At 52.0% G+C, this 17,839-nt stretch overlaps 1 protein-coding gene across 1 annotated transcript in view; it reads right to left on the minus strand.

The window, feature by feature from the left end:
• plb1 (phospholipase B1) overlaps nt 1-17,839 on the minus strand; it is a 288,667-nt gene that overhangs the window by 166,960 nt on the left and 103,868 nt on the right. Inside the window, exon 24 of the mRNA XM_072500134.1 lies at nt 8,963-9,028. Coding sequence (XP_072356235.1) covers nt 8,963-9,028 — 66 coding nt within the window. The remainder of the gene's footprint in view (nt 1-8,962; nt 9,029-17,839) is intronic.

Here is a 17,839-nt window from a genome sequence, read left to right on the forward strand (position 1 = left end):
CGATGTCATCCCTTACTATTGCCCGGATGTCATCCTTAAATAACAGCACTACACCACCTCCCTTACCATCCACTCTGTCCTTCCGTATAGTTTGATACCCTCGGATATTTAACTCCCAGTCGTGACCATCCTTTAACCATGTCTCAGTAATGGCCACTAAATCATAGTCATTCACGATGATTTGCGCCATCAACTCATTTACCTTATTCCAAATACTACGAGCATTCAGGTAAAGTACACTTATGTTGGCTTTTATACCTCTGTTTTAAATCTTAACACCTTGATCAGTAACCTCTCATAAGTTAATTTTCCTCTTAACTTTTCTCCTAATTTTCCTAGTCGTTGAACCCATATCTTCATGTAACAACCTGCTGCGTCGCTTTCCATTTATGTTTTTACTTCCCGTTTTATTACTTTTAGTATTCCTGGTCCTATTCACTGAGCTGCCCTCAGTCACTGTACCTTGTACTGTCGGCCTTTTTGATTTTTGACTATGGCTTCTCTGCCTTACACTTTCCCCCTTACTGCCTTTTGTTTCTGTCCCTGTTTTACTATCTTCCGACCTCTGCATCAGTTCCCATCCCCCTGCCACATTAGTTTAAACCCTCCCCAACCGCTCTAGCAAATAGCCCCCCCTAGGACATCAGTTCCAGTCCTGCCCAGGTGTAACCCGTCCAGTTTGTACAGGTCCCACCTCCCCCAGAACCGGTCCCAATGCCCCAGGAATCTGAAACCCTCCCCTGACACCATCCCTTCAGCCACGTATTCATCCTATATATCCTGTCATTTCTACTCTGACTAGCACGTGGCATCGGAAAGCAACAGAAGAGAAGAACAATTTCTGCAGGAACAGCGAGACGGACAACGTTTCGCCACCTTCGCAGATTCGGGATTTTGTTACTTGGACTGTTACACAAAATGACATTTGCGCATAAAAGGCATCTATGATGTACACACGGGTTTGGGAATGTGGGGTTATACATGTAATGTGACAGGTACACAAGGAGAAGCTTGGGTATTTGTCCGTATTTAAATATAACAGCCGGATGGGCCAGTCTGCCTCCCCTTTGTGTGGGAGCCTGGCCTTGGAGGGTTGTACTGTCAGGAATATTGCACACATGTGATAGACAGATTAGGATGTAAAGGTATAAGATGCTACGATCTCAGCACTTATGGATATCAAAAGCCCACAAAATGCCCCCATATGGTTAAATTTCCCCCGGACGGGTTTGTTAGGATTGGGCAGCCGAAATTACTACTACATGATGTCACCATGGTGTAGCTAGAAGTCACATATAACGTTACAAGGTTATTGGACGTTTTGCGCTCCAAATGCTATGATCATCCTAGTGCTATAATTTGGGCAGAGACCAGACTGCAGGAAACCATAGACGACTATACCTACAGGATCGCGCCAGAACCAAAGTTATACAGGCGCAGCAAACGTAGTATCCTAGGGGACGTTGGCGGGTTGTTTGGCAGCGCAAATTCTGTTATGAATTCAGCACAGTTGGCGGAGGCCAACAGTTATGCCTCCTGCGTAGCAGCCGAAGTAGGAAAGGGGCTGCAGTACGGAGCTTATGGGACTGAATATGCACCGACTGCCATAAACCTACAAGGAGAAGAGCTGGTGCGAGTTCTTAGATATGCTATCAACAGGAATAATGAACACCACAGAAGAGCAAGCGAAAGGCAGGGCTTGCGATACATTGGCAAGGGGTGCAATTGGCGGTATCAAAGCTGACATCACAGACTTATGATTTGGAACCATCCCGCGGCATCTGTTCGGCCCCCTACACAGGCTAAATCTCTTAAATTTACATAAGGACAGGAATGAGCTTGTGGTCACCAGGCCAGGCAACAAACCGATTGAGGGAGGGGTGAGATTCATAATGGCGGTCCCTCAGGAATGTCAAGCAAAGGGCACCTTTGAGGACAGTTACAGGTTTGAATCCCTGGGGACAGAACAGGAGGGCTGGGTCTATCGACCTGGATCCGGGGGCTACATTGCACACAGCGAAGTTTTGGCATACATAAGCACTGCGGAGTGGTGTTCAGAATCGATACATTATATTGTGTGTGCATGTAAAACCCTTGAGCCCCTGTCTAATATCAGCAAAGTGATGGTCAACATACTGCCTTTACGGGAAGCCTCCAAGCTATACAGGTGGGGCCGACACAGTGGTGCTTTACAACGCCGGAGACGGAGATCATCTCAGGGGGTTTACTCTGTGGTAGCAGCCATAGCTTCTGTTTGCAAGTCACAGACTCATTGACAGTGGGAGAATTTCACCTGCCAGGGAGCACATCAGGGTATTTATTCGGAGCCTGGTGGGATGATTCCCGGTTTATTGACAAGACACCGGGCAGTATAATTTGTGAGGCAATGAAACGCGCCACAGAATTAGCCCAGGATTATACCAGGCAGTCTGCAGAACAAACTAGCAAGGGGACAATTCAGGTGAACTTAGCGCTCCAGACCGCCATCAGGATAGGACTCTCAGGGGCACACCACTGGTGGGATATATTCGAGGGTGCGGGGGGGGGGGGGTCATTCAGCGGGCATATGGGAGACAGTGAGGTTAGGGATAACCCTGGGGACGTGTGCTGTACTGATATGGGCAACAGTTATGTGCTGCAAGCAAGGAAAGGCAGGGGAAAGGCCAATTGTCCCTCAGTACATCCCAATGGCATTCATCCGAGATGGGGGGGGGGGGAGGAGAACGGAGTGGCTGGAATTTACAGCCATGTTTAGGACACGTTCCGTGGAACCAGAGGGCTGGCCACCCGATGGGGTCAGGTGCGGTCAGTGTCCTCAACAAAAAAGTAAAGCGGTAGGAAGTCACCCATGGGCGAACAGGCATCATAAATCCACAAGATAGCTATAACATATGTTCTCAACCAAAGGAAGCACACAGAGAGAAGGGAGTGTTTATACGGCTTTCTTGGATATGGATATTACCACGAGCCATCAGGGGGGAATGTTAGCGGACGAAATTGCTATATGTGTCAGGATTGGTATAATAAAGGTGTCTCAAAGTATTGTAATAGCACAGGTTAAGGGAAAACCAGCAGGAAAGGTGTTAAACATATACCAAGGGAAAACCAGCAAGCAAGGGGTTAAAGTCACCCACATTAGAAATGATTTAATCATCTCACAGAGCATTTGAATATTAAAAGGGAAACACAGGAGGCCCCAGTAAGTCTAAGGGATCTATTATCCAACACATTCGCACCTCTTCTAGAAGTTAAATATGTTAAGCACAGATTGTAAGGAAACATTGTATTCTTTAATCATTTTCCCATTACGAGGACCAGAAAATTTGCATACTGATCACTTTGTATTGTTCCGAAAGATTCTGTGACGTGAATATCTGCTTGTGACTCCAACAAACGTTAAATATATATGCATGTAATTCTGACTATGATCAGAGCTGACTTTCATGAGCTGCAGGGTGGTCGCGGGGTCTGTCTCTCCTGTGTGCACAGTTTTTCCGAATTAAACAAAGTTTTACCAACACCACGCGGTCAAGAACAGACTTTGAGGTTTTTCTTCCCTCCAACAAGGAAACATTCTCTCTGAATATTCTCCTTCAAACCCTTTCATCATTTTAAAGACCTCTCTTACTTTACCCCCTCAGACTTCTTTTCTGAAGGAAAAGAGGCCCACCCTGTTCATCCTTTCCATGGGAAAGGTGAGGGTATCATCCCTGGAATTATTCTCTGCAGCCTCTCCAGTGCCTCCAGATGCTTTTTATAACCTCGAGAACTGCATGCAGCAGTTTTAAAGAACCCTTTCCTCCCACTCTTCACGTTCTGTCTTAAAGTCAGCTAACAATCTGTTCTGACACTTAGATAAGTCACATCTTGTCCGTTGCCATTTGTCTACTCTCTCCGTCACCCACTCAAATTATTCACTAAATTTGGCCAAGCAAGATTTCCCTCCTGAAATCTAACTATTCAGTATAATATTTTCTTTTCCAGATGTTTCTTCTCTTCTTTCCTTTGGTAAGGCTCTGGTCAGACCCCATTTGGAGTATTGTGAGCAGATTTGGGACCCGTATCTAAGAAAGGATGTGCTGGCTTTGGAAAGAGACCAGAGGAGGTTCACAAGAATGATCCCTGGAAGGAAGAGCTTGTCGTATGAGGAACGATTGAGGATTCTGGGTCTGTACTCATTAGAGTTTCGAAGGATGAGGGGGGATCATATTGAAACTTACAGGATACTGCGAGGCCTAGATAGAGTGGATTTGGAGAGGATGTTTCCACTTGTAGGAAAAACTAGAAGCGGAGGACACCATCTCAGACTAAAGGGACGATCCTTTAAAACAGAGATGAGGAGAAATTTCTTCAGCCAGAGGGTGATGAATCTGTGGAACTCTTTGCCGCAGAAGGTTGTGGAGGCCAAATCACTGAGTGTCTTTAAGAAAGAGAGAGATAGGTTCTTGATTAATAAGGGGATCAGGGGTTATGGGGAGAAGGCAGGAGAATGGGGATGAGAAAAACATCAGCCATGATTGAATGGCGGAGCAGACTCGATGGGCCGAGTGGCCTAATTCTATTCCTATGTCTTACGGTTTTATGGTCTTATGGTAGTGGTTCCATTCTTTTTCCTGTCAACGAAGTAAAGCTGACCAGTCCATAATTCCTTGGACATGTTCTATTCTCCTTCTTAAATACAGGAATTACATTAGTTGTCCACCAGTTCTCTGGCTCTACTCCTTTTTCTGATGAATTATTAAATATATGTAGCAATGTCTCCCTATATCTTCCCTAGGTTATTTAAAAATGTATGGATGGCATGTTCGCGCACCTGAAGGGGCTCAAGGCAGATGTGGTTATGCTCCAGGAGACACACCTGAAGGTGGCAGACCAGGTAAGACTGAGGAAAGGGTGGGTAGGTCAGGTGTTTCACTCAGGGCTAGATGCCAAAAATCGAGGGGTGGCGATCTTGGTGGGAAAGAAGGTGTCATTCGAGGCGTCGAGCATTGTGGCAGATAATGGCGGTAGGTACATAATGGTAAGTGGTAAGTTGCAGGGAGAGAGGGTGGTACTGGTCAATGTGTATGCCCCGAATTGGGATGATGCGGGTTTTATGCGACGTATGTTGGGTCGGATCCCAGACTTGGAAGTGGGGGGGCCTGATAATGGGGGGAGACTTTAACACGGTGTTGGATCCTGCACTGGATCGCTCCAGGTCTAGGACGGGTAGGAAGCCGGCGGTGGCTAGAGTGTTGAGGGGATTTATGGACCAAATGGGAGGGGTGGACCCGTGGAGATTTGAAAGGCCGGGGGCTAGGGAATTTTCATTCTTCTCACATGTCCATAAGGCTTATTCTCGAATCGACTTTTTCATTTTGAGTAGGGCGCTGATAGCGAGAGTAGAGGATACCGAGTATTCGGCAATAGCCATTTCGGACCACGACCCGCATTGGGTGGACTTGGAGATGGGGGAGGAGAGGGACCAGTGCCCGCTGTGGCGCTTGGGGATGGGGATGTTGGCGGACAAGGAGGTGAGCGATCGGGTCCGAGGAAGTATAGAGAGGTACTTGGAGACCAACGACAACGGGGAGGTCCGAGTGGGGATGGTATGGGAGGCACTGAAGGCGGTGGTGAGGGGAGAGCTGATCTCCATCAGGGCCCACAAGGAGCGGAGGGAGCGGGGGGAGAGGAAGAGGGTGGTGGGGGAGATGGTGAGGGTAGACAGGAGGTATGCGGAAGAACCTGAGGAAGGATTGTTGAGGAAGAGGCGCAGCCTCCAGGCCGAATTCGACCTGGTGACCACCAGGAAGGCGGAGGTGCAGTGGTGGAAGGCCCAGGGGGCGGTCTACGAGTATGGGGAAAAGGCAAGCCGGATGCTGGCGCATCAGCTTCGGAAGCGGGACGCAGCTAGGGAGATCGGGGGAGTTAAGGACAGGGGAGGGAGCGTGGTGCGGAGTGGGGTTGGCATCAATGGGGTCTTCAGGGACTTCTACGAGGAATTGTACCGATCCGAGCCCCCACGGGAGGAGGGAGGGATGGGCCGTTTTCTGGACCAATTGAGGTTTCCAAAGGTGGAAGAGGGACTGGTGGCGGGACTGGGGGCCCCGATTGGGCTGGAGGAGCTGATCAAAGGGATAGGAAGCATGCAGGCGGGGAAGGCACCGGGGCCGGACGGTTTCCCGGTCGAGTTCTATAAAAAATATATGGACCTGTTGGGCCCGCTGTTAGTTAGGACCTTTAATGAGGCAAGGGGGGGGGGGGCTTTACCCCCGACGATGTCCCGGGCACTCATCTCCTTGATCCTGAAGCGGGACAAGGATCCCCTGCAACATGGGTCTTACAGACCGATTTCCTTGCTAAATGTAGATGTCAAGGTGCTGGCGAAGGTCTTAGCCACGAGGATTGAGGATTGTGTGCCGCAGGTCATCCATGAAGGCCAGACGGGGTTTGTGAAGGGGAGACAGTTGAACGCGAATGTGCAGAGGCTTTTGAACGTTATCATGATGCCGGCGAGGGAGGGGGAGGCGGAGATAGTGGTGGCGATGGACGCTGAGAAAGCCTTTGATAGAGTAGAGTGGGGGTACCTGTGGGAGGTGCTGAAGAGGTTCGGGTTTGGGGAGGGGTTTGTCAGGTGGGTTAGGCTGTTGAATGAGGTCCCGATGGCGAGTGTGGCCACAAATAGGAGGAGGTCCGAGTACTTTTGGTTGCACCGAGGGATGAGACAGGGGTCCCCCCTGTCCCCCCTGCTCTTCGCACTGGCGATTGAACCCCTGGCTATGGCACTGAGAGAGTCGAGGAACTGGAGGGGGTTGGTGCGGGGTGGGGAGGAGCATAGGGTGTCGCTTTATGCGGACGACCTGCTGCTGTATGTGGCGGACCCGGTGGGAGGAATGCCAGAGGTAATGAGGATCCTTAAGGAATTCGGGGACTTTTCGGGGTACAAGCTCAATATGGGGAAGAGCGAGCTGTTCGTAGTTCAGCTAGGGGACCAGGAGAGGGGGATTGGCGAGCTCCCACTAAAAAGGGCGGAGAGGAGTTTCAGATATTTGGGGTCCAGGTGGCCAGGAGCTGGGGGACCCTGCATAGGCTTAACTTTACAAGGCTGGTGGAGCAAATGGAGGAGGAGTTCAAGAGGTGGGACACGCTGCCGCTGTCCCTGGTGGGTAGGATGCAGTCAATCAAAATGACGGTGCTCCCAAGGTTTTTGTTCCTGTTCCAGTGCCTCCCCGTGTTTATCCCAAAGGCTTTTTTCAGGCGGGTTAACAGGAGTATAATGGGGTTTGTGTGGGCGCGAGGGACTCAGAGGGTGAGAAGGGTGTTCCTGGAGCGGAGTAGAGATAGGGGGGGCTGGCGCTGCCCAACCTCTGTGGGTACTACTGGGCCGACAATGCGACAATGGTGCGCAAGTGGGTGATGGAGGGGGAGGGGGCTGCATGGAAGAGGCTGGAGACGGCGTCCTGTGTGGGTACGAGTCTGGGGGCGCTGGCAACGGCACCGCTGCCACTCCCTCCAAGGAGGTATGCCACAAGCCCGGTGGTGGTGGCGGCCCTCAAAATTTGGGGGCAGTGGAGGCGGCATAGGGGGGAAGTTAGGGCCTCGGCGTGGACCCCATTACGGGGGAACCACCGGTTCGCCCCAGGAAGAACAGGTGGAGGGTTTTTGGGGTGGCACAGGGCAGGCATACGAAAGTTGGGGGACCTGTTTGTGGACGGGAAGTTCGCGAGCTTGGGTGAGCTGGAGGAGAAGTACGGGCTACCCCCGGGGAACACCTTCAGGTATTTACAGGTAAGGGCGTTTGCCAGACGGCAGGTGGTGGAATTCCCACGGCTACTGCCACACACAGTACAGGACAGGGTGCTCTCGGGGGGGTGGGTGGGACTGGGGAAGATCTCGGAAACTTACCAGGTGATGCAGGAGGAGGAGGCGGCCTCGGTGGTGTAGTTGAAAGGTAAGTGGGAGGAGGAGTTGGGAGAGGAGATCGAAGAGGGGACGGTGGGCAGATGCCCTAGGGAGGGTGAACTCTTCCTCTTCATGCGCGAGGCTCAGCCTCATACAGTTTAAGGTGCTGCACAGGGCACACATGACCGGGACAAGGATGAGCAGGTTCTTTGGGGGTGAGGACAGGTGTGTTAGGTGCTCAGAGAGCCCAGCAAATCACACCCATATGTTCTGGGCATGCACAGCGCTGGAGGAATTTTGGAAGGGCGTAGCGAGGACGGTGTCGAGGGTGGTAGGATCCAGGGTCAAACCGGGCTGGGGGCTCGCAATATTTGGGGTGGCAGAGGAGCCGGGAGTGCAGGAGGCGAAAGAGGCCGGTATTCTGACCTTTGCATCCCTGGTAGCTCGGCGAAGGATTCTCCTTCAGTGGAAAGATACGAGGCCCCCAAGCGTGGAATCCTGGATCAGCGATATGGCAGGGTTCAATAAATTGGAGAGGGTGAAATTCGCCTTGAGAGGGTCGGTACAAGGGTTCTTAAGGCGGTGGCAACCGTTCTTAGACTTTCTGGCAGAACGCTGGACATTGGTCAACGGCAGCAGCAGCTCGGGGGGTGGGGGGGGTTTACTTTATTTTTGTTGAGGTTATTTACACTGGAAGGGTCTGAGGGGGTGTATAAACCTGTTGTTTTAAGTCGGGGTGTTAATGTTAATTTATTATTTATGTACGGGGGGGAGGGGTTTGGGGGGGTTGCTATTTTAGATTGTGTTTTGTACTTAACCCTGTTGGGTTCCTTTTTCTTTCTCATTTTGTTATTGATATTTTATGAAAACCTTTAATAAAAATTATTTTTAAAAATAAAATGTGTGAATGCAACCCATCTGGGCCAGGGACTTTATCCTCTTTGGGTTTGATAAATTAATTTAATGCACTTGTTCTTCAATTTTTTATTAATTTCCTAGTTCATAAGGGTACCGACCAAATGGCAGGTTTGAGGATAATGCCGATCCAGCAGAAGCACAAAGGGGCAACAGTTACTCTTACCTCATTGTGTAGAACATCCAGCACATCCTGTATGCTCTTAGCAAACTTATCTGGAGAGTATTTTTCCTACGGATTATAAAAGAATAGAAAATTATTCATTAATAACAAAAGTTATATGGTGCCTTATTGCAAAGAAATGTCTCGTCAATGACTGTTAATAAGAAGGCAAGCACCATGTTGTACACAGCAAGATCCCCAGTGTAGACAGTTTTCCAACTGGAAGTGGCCTAGTACAAGTCCAAGCTAATCAGGGCAGCATGGTGGCACAGAGGTTAGCACTGCTGCCTCACAGCGCCAGGGACCCCGGTTCGATTCTGGTGGTTGGATGGAGTTTACACGTTCTCTCCGTGTCTGCGCGGGTTTCCTCCGGGTGCTCCGGTTTCCCCCCAGATTCTAAAGATGTGCAGGTTCGGTGGATTGGCCATGCTAAATTGCCCCTTAATGCCCAAAGGCTAGGTGGGGTTACGGGGGGTCGGGAAGAAGAGTAAGCCTAGGTAGGGTGCTCTTTCGGAGGGTCGGTGCAGACTCTATGAACAGAATGGCCTACTTCTGCATGGTAGGGATTCTATGGAAAATTACCTGCCGGATTGACATACCTCGCCAGCTAGGCTTTCCTGACGAACTGTACCAGTAATCCATACATCTTAATGGCTTACCCTCAGTGTTATACTTGGAAAACCTCGAGAAGTTGTAGCTCAGCACTGCCTCGTGGAAAATCTGACTGCACATTGGATAATCAGTGCTATAGCCCTATCTCTGACTTGTCCACTCCAGGCTGGGAGGTGTCAGGTCTGTTCTGTGTCTGAGAAATGAGAAGCCAGCAGTTGAAAACCAGATGGGCGGGCGAGGATTGGTGGGCAGACAATCCGCTGGTGTCCATGGCCATTGGCCGACCTGATTCTATGGGCGTGATTCTCCCGCACTTGGCGCGATTGTCCGACGTCGGCGCCAAGAACGGCGCGAACCACTCCGGCGTCGGGCCACCTGGAAATTGCGGAATCCTCTGTTCTTCCGGGGGGCTAGGCCGGCCGCAGAGGGGTTGGCACTGTGCCAACCGGCGCCGAAGGGCCGCCGTGGTCCCGCGCATGCTTGAACCGCCGGCATGTTCTTGCACATGTGCAGGGGGTTTCTTCTCCGCGCCGGCCGCTCGGCCCATCAGGGCCCGGAGAATTGCTGGGTGGGGGCCGCTGCCAACGGCCCCCGACCGGCGCGGCGTGATCCCCGCCTCCGCATGAAAACTGCCGCCGGAGAATTCGGCAGCCGGCCTCGGAGCGGGATTCACGCCGCCCCCTGGGGATTCTCCGACCCGGCGGGGGGTCGGGGAATCCTGCCCTATACTCATGTGGACCTGTCAATGTGTGTTCAGCTTGCCTGCTTGATAAAGGCAGCTTTACTAAGCAAACCGCGGTCTCATGGTGCTGGTAGTCACTGATGGAAGACGCAGCTGGAAATGGGCAGTTTCTCCCAGGCCAGCGCCGTGCTTGATCCTGAGGGACCGAAGTGGCTGTTGTTGGTCACGGGGGCCACTGGAGACTGTTCACATTGGTCCAGGAAGTAGCTGTGAGACTCTGGTTGGTCGAGCTTGTGCTCTGGCATTTCACTGCACCTTCCACCCACCTTCCAACCATTCCAACCCCCCCCCACCCCAAACCGGCTCAGTCTGACTCGGGGCTCGAATCGGCTGGAGTCTGGCAGGCAGCGATCAGCAGGTTGTGTCCCGATGCCCGTTTACCACCCACAGATCACATGGTTTTCATGTTCAGGAAGTTAAAGTGTTTGTCAAACTGCAATCTTGATCAAACATACCAATGTATGAATCTGGAGCAGGAATAGACCTTTTAGCACCTCGAGTCTGCTCTGTCATTTGGTAAAATCATGGCTTGTGGCCTCCACTTTCCCCTAATTCATTTGTCTCCCATGGCTGGCAGTAATCTACCGAACTCTGCTTTAAAAATATTCCATGATTCTCCCGCCACTGGTGTTTGGGATAGAGAGTTTTACAGACTAACAACCCTCTAAGAGAAATAAATTCTCCCTTCTCTATCTTAAATGGATGACAGCTTATTTTTAAACTGTGATCCCTTCTCTAGTCTCTCCCATAAGGGAAAACCTGATTGAAGTACACAGATCCTGAACAGCCTCGATAAGGTGGACGTGGAAAGGATGTTTCCTCTTGTGGGTGAGTCCAGAATGAGGGTGCACTGTTTTAAAATTAGGGGTAGCCTTTATAGGACAGAAGGGAGGATAAAGGTTTCCTCATGGAGAATTGTGCGACTTGGGAACTCTGCCTCAGAAAGCCATGGAAACAGGATCACTTATTTGTAAGGCGGAGATCGACAGATTCTTGTTAGGCAAGGGAATCAAAGCTATCAGGCGTGGATGGGAAATGTGGAACTCAACACAAACAAGTCAACCATGATCTTACTGACTGGTGGAGCAGGCTCGAGGGGCCAATGGCCTACTCCTGCTCCTATTGCATACAAAAACATAGAAACTAGGAGCAAGGGGCCAAACAAAGCAAATACAGGGGCAAGAGCAGCATAGGGCATCGTGAATAGTGTTCTTACAGGGAACAGATCACTCCGAGGGGGAGTCGTTGAGGAGTCTAGTAGATGTGGGGAAGAAGATGTTCCTATGTCTGGATATGTGAGTCTTCAGACTTCTGTATCTTCTGCCTGATGGAAGGGTCTGGAAGAAGGCAATGCCTGGGTGGGAGGGGCCTTCCTGAGGCAGCGGGAGGTGTAGACAGAATCAATGTGCGGGTGGCAAGCTTGTGTGATGCGTTGGGCTAAGTTCACCACACTCTGCAGTTTCTTACGACCTTGGGCCAAGCAGTTGCCATACCAAGCTGTGATACAGCCGGATAGGATGCCCTCTATCACACATCTGTAGAAGTTTATGAGAGTCGATGCAGACATGCTGAATTTCTTTAGCTTCCGCAGGAAGTAGAGACGTTGTTGGGCTTTCTTGACTGTTGTATCAACGTGGGTGGACCAGGACAGACTGTTGGTGATGGTGACCCCCAGGAACTTAAAGCTATCGACCATCTCCACTTCAGAGCCATTGATGCAGATGGGAGTGAGTGTCCTGCTGCACTTCCTGAAGTCGATGATCAGTTCCTTGGTCTTTCCAACATTGAGAGAGAGGTTGTTTTCGGTACACCATGGAACCAAGTGATTTATCTCTCTCCTGTAGTCTGATTCGTCCTTGTTTGAGATGCGGCCCACCACATCGTATCATCCGCAAACTTATAGATTGAGTTGGAGTTAAATGTCATGGGTCTATAGGGAGTACTATAGAGGACTGAGCACACATCCTTGCGGGGCTCTGGTTTGAGAACTATTGTGGAGGAGGTGCTGTTGCTTATCCTGACAGATTGCGGTCTGTTGGTGAGGAAGTCGAGGATCCAGCTGCACAGGGAGGGGTCAAGTCCAAGATTGCTGAGTTTGGTTATTAGTCTTTGTTGGGATAATGGTGTTGAAGGCGGAGCTGTAGTCTATGAACAGCAGTCTCACGTGGGTGTCCTTGTTGTCAAGGTGTTCGAGTGTTGATTGCAGAGCCAGTGAGATAGCGTCTGCTGTGAACCGATTGCGGTGATAGGCAAACTGCAATGGATCGAGACCGTCTGGGAGGTTGGCGTTGGTCCGTCTCATGACTAGCCGCTCAAAGCATTTCATGATAACAGACGTCAGGGCCACCGGTCGGTAGTCGTTAAGACAGGCCACCTTATTCTTCTTTGGTACTGGTATTATGGTGGTCTTCTTGAAGGAGATGGGGACCTCAGAGCGGGGGAGTGAGGTGGTGAAGATATCTGTGAATACACTCGCCAGCTGGTCTGTGCAGACTCTGAGTGCTCGCCCAGGGACTCCGGCGGGGCCCGTCGCTTTCCACGGATTCACTTTCAAGAAGGCAGCTCTTACCTCTGAGTCTGTAATAGTGGGTATGGGTGTGTCCAGAGCTGTTGGGGTGGCTGACTGCTCAAAGCGGGCATAGAACTTGTTCAGATCATCGGGTAGGGATGCTCCAGCCCCGGATATTCCGGCTGGCCTTGCTTTATAGCCTGTAATCTTGTGTAGGCCCTGCCATAGTCGTCGTGGGTTAGTGTCATTGGCCTGGGACTCTAGTTTGATGCGGTATTGTCTTTTTGCATCCCTGATGGCTTTCCGTACGTCGTCCCTGGATTTGTTATGTAGGTCAGGTTGGTGCTCTGTCTCCAACGCCATATTCCTGCTTTCTCCCCACACCCCTTGATGCCATTAAAACCTAAAACTTTGGGCGGAATTCTCCCCCCCCCCCCCCACTCCAGGTGGGAGAATTGCCGGGGCGCCGCGCGAGTCCTGCCACGCCGCTCCGACACGAACACACGATTCTCCCACCCCCCCCCCCAAAGCAGCGGCGCGAGAATCACGCCTGGCCGCTCGGAGAATCGCCGCTAGCCGTTTGCAAAAGGCGAGCGGCGATTCTCCGGCCCGGATGGGCCGAGTGGCCGCCCCAACACGACAGGTTCCCACCGGCGCCATCCACACCTGGTCGCTACCGGCAGGAACTGCACGGGAACGCTGGGGGGGTGGCCTGTGGTGGGGGGGGGGGTTCCTGCACCGGGGGGGCCTCCGATGGGGTCTGGCCCTCGATCGGTGCCCACCGATCAGCGGGCAGGTCTCTCTAAAGGAGGACCTCCTTTCCTCCACCGCCCAGCAAGATCCATCCGCCATCTTCTTGCGGGGCGGCCTCGGGGGAGGACGGCAACCGCGCATACGCGGGTGATGTCATTTACGCGACGCCGGCCGCGTCATTGACGCGGTGCCAAGGCCCAGCGCGCGTAAAATACGCGACGCGCTCCTAGCTCTCCAGTGGCGGGAGAATAGGGGGCTGGGAGCGGTCTCCGACGCCGGAGTGAAACACTCCGGTTTTCACTCCGGCGTCGGGTCTTTGTCCCCATTTCGGAGAATCGCGCCCACTATGTATCTCTTTCTTGAATACATCCAGTGACTTGGCCTCCACAATCTTCTGTGGTAGGGAATTCCACAGGTGCACTACTCTTTGAGTGAAGAAATCTTTCCTCATCTCAGTCCTAAATGGTCTACCCCGAATCCTGAGACTGTGTCCCCTGCTTCTATACTCCCCAACCCGGAATAACATCCTCCCTGCATCCAGTCTGTCTAGCCCTGTTAGGATTTTCCATCAAATATTCGTATGTTTGTGAAACATCCTTTCAGTATTCACCCTGTCATGTCCCCGCAGTATGTCATAATAAAGATTATTATTATGTTTCAATAAGATTACCTCTCATTCTTCCAAGCTCAAATCTAAACAGGCCCAGCCTGTCTCTGCTTTCCGCATTAGACAATCCTTCTATCCCAGGAATCAGCCACAGGAACACAGTCTGCTTTTAATGCAAGTATAGCCTTTCATAAGTAAGGGGAGGGGTTCTCCGATCCCCGCCGGGCCGGAGAATCGCCGGGGACGGCGTGAATCCCGCCCCCACCGGCTGCCGAATTCTGCGGTGCGGGGGTTTTGGTGGTGGCGGGAATCGCGCCGCGCCGGTCAGCGGCCGCTGGCAGCGCCCCCCCCCCCTGGCGATTCTCCGGCCCGCGATGGGCCGAGCGGCCGCCCGTTTTAGGCAGATCCCGCCGGCGTAAATTAGACCTGGTATTTACAGGCAGGACCTGGCTCTACGGATGGCCTCCGGGGTCCTCGGGCAAGTGCGGGGGGGACCTGGCCCTGGGGAGTGCCCCCACGGTTGCCTGACCCGCAATCGGGGCCCACCAATCCGCGGGCGGGTCTGTGCCGTGGGGGGCACACGTTCCCTCCGCACCGACTGCTGTGGACCTCCGCCATGGCCGGTGCGGAGATGAACCCCCCCTGCGCATGCGGTGGGATGGCGCCAGCACACGCTGGCGCTCCCGCGCATGCGTAAACTTCCGCCGGCCGGCGGAGGCCCTTCGCCGCCGGTTGGTGCGGCGCCAAGCCCCTTCCGTGCCGGTTGGCCTGACGCCGGAGTGGTTCACGCCACTCCTTGGCGCCGGGACCTCCCACCCCGTCGGGTAGGGGAGATTCCCACCCAAGGAGACCAAAGCAGTGCACGGTAATTGAGATGGGGTCTCACTACCGCCCTGTACAACTGTAGTAAAACATCCCGACTTTTACATTCCATTTCCCGTGCAATAAACAACAACCATTTGCCTTCCTAATCGCGTGCTGTACCTGCCTACAACCTTTCATGAATCATGTACCAGGACTCCCAGATCCTTCTGTAGCTCAGAGTTGTGCAATCCCTCACTGTCGTGTTCAGTAGTAGTATTGCAAGCTTTAAAGCTAGGGGGAGATTTTCAACCTGTGATTGCCCTCCGAGAGAACAGCGACACAGGCGGAAAGTCCAGAATCACCATTCCCGATTTTTCCCACCCACTCGCGAGATCACGAGGCTCTTGCCCACAAAGAGCCGGCACCTCATTTAAATGGATTTGAATAAATTTGAATATTATTAACATACGCCCCCTCGTACCCCGCCACATGATTCCATCCTCATTAAATATCCATACCTCGCCAAGAAATATGATTTACAAAAGCTTTTTAAAAATGAGAAACAGTAGCGGGGGCACCAAGTATAGGCCCCAGTGGGGGGAGGGACATGCCCAGGCAATGCCCTGGCATTGCCCCGGTTGGCCAGGCACTCCAACCGCGATGATTGTCTGAGTTGTGTGGGTGGGGGAGCCTCCAATATCTCCGTGATTAGCGGGTGCTGAGGGCTGTTCAACTTCAGTTCTTTTTATTTTAGAAAACATTTTATTGAAGCATTTGTAATTTTCACAGTTCAACAAATTAACATTCTAAACAACCTATCGGCCCAACACACGCAACAATATTACAATAACATAACCAACTACCCACCCCGCCCTAGCTCCTAACTACCCGTATATTAGATTCCCGGTCTATTACTTTACACTGCCATGCCTCTCATTTCTCTCCCCCCCCCCACCCCCGGGCTCCCAGATCCTCCGATACCCCAAATATTGCCATTTCTGGACTCTGATTCAGCCTCCCTTCCAGGACCTCTGACATGACGTCCGCAAATCCCTGCCAGAATCCCCTCCAGTTCGGACATGCCCAGAACATGTGTACGTGGTTCACCGGGATACCCCACACCGCCCGCACCTATCCTCCACTTCCTCAAAAAACCTACTCATCCGGACCACAGTGATATGAGCCCTATGAACCAACTTGATCTGGATCAGGCTAAGCCTGGCACACGACAAGGATGAATTGACTCTCTTCAAGGCCTTTTCCCATAATCTGACTTTCACCTCCCCTTCCCACTTCCCTCCCCGATAGGGAACCCTTCCCACCCCATCAACTCCTTGTATATCGCCGAAACCCTCCCCTCCCCAACCCTCATTTCTGACATCACCTTATCCTGCAGTCCCCTTAGGGGAGGCGAGGAAAGCTTGGAACCTGCCTCTGGACAAAGTTCCTCACCTGCAGGTACTGAAACCGGTTCCCACCCAGCAACTCAAACTCCTCCTCTAATGCCTCCAGGCTCGGGAAGCCCTCCTCAATGAAGAGATCCCCAAATCTCTCAATCCCTGCCCGCTGCCACCTCCTAAAGCCCCCTTCCAGTCCCTCCAGAACAAACCAGTGATTATCATAGTTCGGTGACCACATTGATGCCCCCTCCAATCTAATGTGCTGTCTCCATTGTCCCCACACCCTCAGGGTTGCCACCACCACCGGGCTTGTGGAGTACCGATAACGGCAGGTGCACCGTTAGTAAAGCCTCCCGACTCGTACCCTTGCAAGATGCCGCCTCCACTTGCTCCCACACTGACCCCTCCCCCCACTACCCACTTCCTAACTAGCGATATGTTGGCGGCCCAGTAATAGTTAATAAAATTCAGAAGGGCCAAGCCCCCTATCCCCACGCCCTCATTCCAAAAGTACCTTCTCCACCCTAGGGGTCTTACCAGCCCTACAAAACCCGAGATCGCCGCGTTCATCTTCCTGAAAAAGCTTTGGGCTAAAAGTTGGAAGACATTGAGAAACAAACAGCAACCTCGGGAGGACTGTCTTCTTCAGTCTGTAACCTCCCCGCCAGTGACAGAGGGAGCATGTCCCACCTACGGAAGTCTCCTTTCATTTGCTCGACCACCCTGCGAAGATTTAACTTCTGGAGATGACCACAGTCCCTAGCCACCTGAATCCCCAGGTACCTAAAACTCTTCCCCACCACTTTAAACGACAACTCCCTCATTCTCCCCTCCTGCCCCCGTGTCTGTATCGCGAACCAACTTCAGTTCTGATCAGGTCACCCTTTAAAGGTGGCCCCCCGATGTCTGTGGAGCCGGGTGCCAGTTCTATCAGGCTCTTCCCCGCCAGAGTGACGGCGCAAACCCCGCCCGCTCATTTTTCTTCTTTAAAGAGGCACAAGACCTGGAGAGAAAACTGGTTGGTGCAGTGCCAGTTTTCATTCTGAGCCCGACACTGTCAAATTCTGGTAAGGTTCTGTCCTATGCTAGGCGAATTGGCCTGTAGTTTCCGACTTTCTGTCTCCCCCGTTTTTTGGATAGAGGAGGTGCATTCCCTATTTTTGAATCTAAAAGGACATTTCCAGAAGCTGGAGAATATTGGAAAATTAATGCATCAATTATCTCAGCAGGCAATGGGGTAGAGGTCAGCTTCTCCCCCCCTGTGCCTCGGTGTGGCCGGGGGATCTAATGGAGCTCTTACATCTTGAGAAGGTAAAATGTGCCCTAAGAGGGGACAAATGAGGGGTTCCACAAGAGATGGGGTTTGTTTATTTTGCATTTCGGAGAGCTGTTAACTGTTGAGAGAGGAGTTGGGAGGGTGGGGTGCGGGTGGTGCAGGGTTTATTGCATTTGG

The sequence above is a fragment of the Scyliorhinus torazame genome, chromosome 4 (genome assembly GCF_047496885.1).
Source record: "Scyliorhinus torazame isolate Kashiwa2021f chromosome 4, sScyTor2.1, whole genome shotgun sequence".
NCBI lineage: Eukaryota > Metazoa > Chordata > Chondrichthyes > Carcharhiniformes > Scyliorhinidae > Scyliorhinus > Scyliorhinus torazame.